Raw genomic sequence first — 6000 nt, forward strand, 5'->3', positions numbered from 1 at the left:
TGGGGGAGCACCGTATCGTCACTGCCCCATCCTACAACTATCTGGGCACCTAGGTCTCTGAGAGTGCCACTGCAGTTAAACACCTGAAGGAGCTTAAACCAAAAACTGACAAAACCATTTTGTCGCTAAGACGCCTAAGTCATCGCTTGGACAGTACCTCAAATTGAATTGCCACGTTTTTTGGAAAATTTTAGATGTCTGTGTTGAACATTAATGCTTATGTTTTTTTAGGTATTGTTTTATTGTAAAATTGTGATGTTGTTTTATATTAATTTCTGATTGAATATTTCTGTATTGTCAAATTTGTTTTTATATTTGAACAACTATTAAAATGATATATGAACCTTTTTTAATTTTCTTGTTAAGAATTCCTTTATTGTAACTACACCTATTTTAAATGGTTTGATTTTATGCACATATTGTTTTTTCCCTGAACCAAAAACTATCAAACTCTTCTGGGGGTCCTTGTTACTTACATTATAGAACACGCAATTGAAGCATTGAAAATCGAGAGGAGTTTGCCCCTGCACGAAATTCCATTCTCAGCCTGGGCTCAAGCTGTTAAGCGCCAAGTCCAGATCATTTCTTTTGGGCTTGACCTTCCATCTCTTTGGCAAAACCCACTAACTCTGGCCCTGGACAAATCATATATTCCAGGTAAACCCCAACCTTACCTGCAAGAACCAGTATCCACTTATGCGAGAAAGAAAATTTTGTACTTTCGCCTTCTGACCCTCAGGATCGTGGACTTTAACCCCAAATGGGCCCGTACGGATGGCAACATAGCTTGTCGTCTCTGCAACTACCGCAGAGAATCCTGGCTACACTTGTTGTGTTGCTGCACAAATTTGGTCAATGACCGCCATCGTTTGTTGCTTCCGATTTTACGGAACACGGACTATAGAACTTGCAGAGAGGCTTCGAACTGGTGCCTCTCTGTCTCCACGACCTGTTTGATAGCCAGAGTTGGGAAATTCATACACCAGGTAAAAATGGCACTCGACTCCCACCTAACGGCTGTGCCTGCAAAGTAGCTGGAATCCTTCGGCCCCGTCATCTAACCTGGGCTGCTTTAAAGCTCCACGAGGAATCCATCTATCGCCAACCGCCCTTGGTGCACGAATTGACTTTACCGAACTTTCATGTGCCTCCCCTTACCAGTTGGGAAACATTGGTGCAACCTATACTCCACTCCTTTTAAAAGAATTCTGTTTTGGACAACTAAACAGTACTAATATGTTAGTATTTTAACTTAAAGTGATATTAACTTTTATGAGTGTATGGGACACGTGGGGGGGGATGGGACGTTCATCAAGTTATTTATCTTATACTGTAAAGATTTTAAGTAATCATGCAGTTCATTAATAAATTGACAATTGTCCTGTTAGCGTTAGCTTCATGAATGTCACTGCCACTTCTGGAATTCATACGACAAATCCTTTAGAACATTTGAGGACAAGGGACAATCAAGTGTGGAAGACTAGTTGCTGGGAGTGCAACTGATTGTCCTGGCACATATATACTTTTGATGTGGGATTTCGCTATATCACCACATTCTTCAAACAGAGTCTACTGCTTACAATGGCTCAATTCTGGTAAAAAGTAGAGTTTGGGAAGTCACAAACTGAATAGGGAGAGCCAAGTCGGAGAGGAGCCACGGGTCACACTTAGTTATAAGGCCCCAGGCACAAGCTGATCCATCAACCGATAACAGAGTGTAAAAGATGCAGCAAACATTACTTAAAAAAACTTATATGCTCTTTTATATCTAAAAACAGGTTATTTCTTGAACACCTGTGCTTCACTTTAGTTCATCACATATACTACTGCGGCATTTGTTAATAGTAATATCTACATTTTACCAAAGAAGTTTCCCATCTCCAGAGCCCTGACAACGTGTTTACTCTGGGTATGTTTGGTTTATAGGTTTTATCACTAATCCGACAAGTTAGCTGAAAATATCGTTGCTAGTCCCAGTATTGTTCAGTGTTGCTTTTACAGATAGTGTGATCAGGTGCGATTGAATGTTGTTCTTTGTATCTCTTCTTCACCAAATAAAAATCAACAATTTTTCTTTTCTTTTAGTCCACATTGTGATAGCCTCCCACTGTGTATCCTGGTACATCATGTCGCTTTGCTATGTGTACAGAAGTGAACAATCACTGGAAACAAACACTTTTATAATTCTGCAAATACTGTTATCTGTTTTCCTTCTTTACTGCTAGTCTGGTCTTCTATCATCTGGCATTTCAATGTCCCACATAATTTGAATTTAATTTTTTTCCGTAATTCATTCCTCTCACAATAACTGCACTGTTCTGCTCTTGTCTTTGTCCTCAGATGGGTCAATATTATTTTGATGTTCTTAAGTTGTTTCCAGAGTCTCTGTGTTCGCTGGTGTGTTTGGAGGTTTGATAAGTGACTAAAGCTCTTCCCGCATTCACTGCCGCTGAATAGTTCTTCCCCCGTGTGTGTTCGCTGATGACTTTGAAGGTGTGATAACTGACTAAAGCACTTTGCACATTCACAGCACTTCAATGGTTTTTCTCCTGTGTGTTTTCGCTGATGAATCCTTAATACTGAAGAGTCGCGAAAACTACTTTCGCATTCACTACAATGATAGGGTTTTCCCCCTGTGTGTGTTAGCTGATGTGTTTGGAGGCTTGATAAGTGACTAAAGCTCTTCCCACATTCACTGCAGTTGAATGGTTTTTCCCCTGTGCGAGTTCTCTGATGAATCCTTAATGCTGAAGAGCCGCGAAAAGTACTGTCACATTCACTACAGTGTTAGGGTTTTTCCCGTGTGTGTTCGCTGATGATTTTGTAGCACTGATAATTGACTAAAGCTCTTTAGACATTCATTGCACTTGAATGGTTTTTCTCCTGCGTGAGTTAGCTGATGATACCTTAATGCTGAAGAGCTGCGAAAACTGCTGCCACATTCACTACAATGATAGGGTTTTTCCCCTGTGTGTGTTCGCTGATGATACCGTAATGCTGAAGAGCTGCGAAAACTACTGTCACATTCACTACAATGATAGGGTTTTTCCCCTGTGTGTGTTCGCTGATGGCTTTGTAGATGTGACAATCGGCTAAAGCTCTTTGGACATTCACTGCACTGTAATGTTTTTTTTCCTGTGTGAGTTCGCTGATGATACCTTAGTGCTGAAGAGCCATGAAAACTACTGCCACATTCACTACAATGATAGGGTTTCTCCCCTGTGTGTGTTCGCTGATGTGTTTGAAGGTTTGATAAGTGACTAAAACTCTTCCCACATTCACTGCAATTGAAAAGTTTTTCCCCTGTGTGTGTTCGCTGATGTCTTTGTAGCACTGATGATTGACTAAAGCTCTTGACACATTCATTGCACTTGAATGGTTTTTCTCCTGTGTGAGTTCGCTGATGAATCCTTAATGCTGAAGAGCCGCGAAAACTACTGTCACATTCACTACAATGATAGGGTTTCTCCCCTGTGTGTGTTCGCTGATGTGTTTGGAGGTTTGATAAGTGACCAAAGCTCTTCCCACATTCACTGCAGTTGAATGGTTTCTCCCCTGTGTGAGTTCGCTGATGACCTTGTAGTACTGATAATTTACTAAAGCTCTTTAGACATTCATTGCACTTGAATGGTTTTTCTCCTGTGTGAGTTCGCTCATGATACCTTAATGCTGAAGAGACGTGAAAACTACGGTCACATTCAGTACAATGATAGGGTTTTTCCCCCGTGTGTGTTCGCTGATGACTTTTTAGGTCTGATAACCGAATAAAGCACTTTGCACATTCACTGCACTTGAATGGTTTCTCCCCTGTGTGTGTTCGCTGATGACCTTGTAGTACTGATAATTTACTAAAGCTCTTTAGACATGCATTGCACTTGAATGGTTTTTCTCCTGTGTGAGTTCGCTGATGATACCTTAATACTGAAGAGCTGTGAAAACTACTGTCACATTCACTACAATGATAGGGTTTTTCCCCTGTGTGTGTTCGCTGATGACTTTTTAGGTCTGATAACCGACTAAAGCACTTTGCACATTCACTGCACTTGAATGGATTTTCCCCTGTGTGTGTTCGCTGATGAATCCTTAATGTTGAGTAACGACTAAAAATGCTTTCACATTCATTGCAATGGTATGGTTTTTCCCCTGTGTGTGTTCGCTGATGTGTTTGTAGATTTTCTAATCGATTACAGCTCATCCCACATTCACTGCACTGGTATGGTTTTTCTTCAGAGTGTGTTCGCTGATGTCTTTGTAGGTGATCTAATCGACTAAAGCTCTTCCCACATTCACTGCATTTAAATGGCTTTTCTCCTGTGTGTGTCCGCAGATGATTTTGTAGGTGTGATGACTTACTGAAGCACTTTGCACATTCACTGCACTTGAATTTCTTTTCTCCTATGTGGTTCCACAGATGGCTTTGTAGGTGTGACGAGAAAGTAAAACACTTTGCACATTCACTGCACTTGAATGGTTTTTCCCTTGTGTGTGTTTGTTGATGTCTTCGTAGATTTGATAATTGACTAAAGCTCTTCACACATTCACTGCACTTGAATGGCTTTTCCCTTGTGTGTGTTTGCTGATGTGTTTGGAGGTTTGATAACCGACTAAAGCTCTTGACACATTCACTGCACTTGAATGGTTTATCTCCTGTGTGCGTTCGCTGATGAATCCTTAATGCTGAAGAGTAACTAAAACTACTGTCACATTCACTACAATGATAGGGTTTTTCCCCCGTGTGTGTTCGCTGATGACTTTGTAGCTTTGATAATCGACTAAAGCACTTCACACATTCACTGCATTTAAATGCTTTTTCCCTGTGTGTGTTTGATTATGTCTTTGAAGGTGTGATAACTGACTAAAGCACTTTACACATTCACTGCACTTGAATGGTTTTTGTCCTGTGTACGTGTGCTGATGAAGCTTGAGTTGTGATGACAAACTAAAGCTCTTGCTGCAGGTGTATGATTCTTCTTTCTTAGTTAGTGTCTGTGGGTCGAGAATATATTCATCTACATCCCATGACTGTATTTCCTGATGGGCCAACATGGCTGTTAAAGCACTTGTGTTTTTCTCACACACTTTATATGTGTGCAGTATTTTGCACGTTTGAATTCTGTTTTAACAATAAAATACAATAGCCACCAAACATTTGCCACACACCTAATACGTAGAATGTCTCTTTGTAGGGGATTGTGCCTTTAGATTGGATTATGGCTGTCCCCGCTTGCAGGTAAAGATGTATCTTCCTTCTGGCCGGTGCAAATTTGCACAGTCTGTTGTATTGTAGATAGAAGAGCTCCTCTTTCCATTGCCCGTCAGTTGTCTGGCTCAGCTCTGTAGTGCATTTCGCTTGTTACTGTGGTTTGGCCAGAAAGAGATTACAATTCACCTAGAGCACGGAATGATGGCTTGTCTTCATTTTAGAAAACAGAGCACTGCGGTATTCACATCATACCGATACATTGATCAAAGTTAGTATTTGACACTTGTTTAAACAGGAGGTGGTTTGTTATTGTTGTTGCCTTAATTTTCCTAAGGTAATTTATTTGTCTTTTGGCGTGGAGGTGCACAGCTCAGCGTCTTACAATCACTGAAATGCCCTTGATGCTTCATCCGGGATCTGTCAGTTTGTGTGCAGGTTCCTCTGTCGCCGACTGCTCTGATGTTTTCCTGAATACTGTAGCTCAATATTTCTGCTATTATTGAAGATTTACAGCATTCACTTCATTATTGATGGTCAATTCATACATTCAAGGCTTGTTTTCTGTTGGATGTAAAGATATTTAAAATTACTAAATTGAAACAAAATGGAATGAGAATTCAAAATATTTAACTGGTTGTAAACAAAATTTCTGGGGAGATTTACCAAATCTTCACGCAATGCGGCGCAGGCCTCCCCCTGCGAGGCTGCGCTGCGTGACAGGGAGGGAGCAGGAGAGCACCATATTTTCAAAGATATGGCTCTCTCCTTCCCTTAGCACCAGAGCGCTAGGGTGTTTG

At 40.8% G+C, this 6000-nt stretch overlaps 1 protein-coding gene across 1 annotated transcript in view; it reads right to left on the reverse strand.

Moving 5' to 3' along the window:
* Positions 1 to 5046, reverse strand: part of LOC147737381 (uncharacterized) — a 48040-nt gene extending 42994 nt beyond the window's left edge. Inside the window, 4 exon segments of the mRNA XM_086923775.1 lie at positions 2304 to 2478; positions 2527 to 2797; positions 2799 to 4818; positions 4821 to 5046. Of these exon segments, the coding sequence (XP_086779901.1) occupies positions 2304 to 2478; positions 2527 to 2797; positions 2799 to 4818; positions 4821 to 5046 (2692 nt within the window).
* Positions 5047 to 6000: the final 954 nt, after the last annotated feature.

The sequence above is a fragment of the Lissotriton vulgaris genome, chromosome 1_1 (assembly GCF_964263255.1).
Source record: "Lissotriton vulgaris chromosome 1_1, aLisVul1.2, whole genome shotgun sequence".
Lineage (NCBI taxonomy): Eukaryota > Metazoa > Chordata > Amphibia > Caudata > Salamandridae > Lissotriton > Lissotriton vulgaris.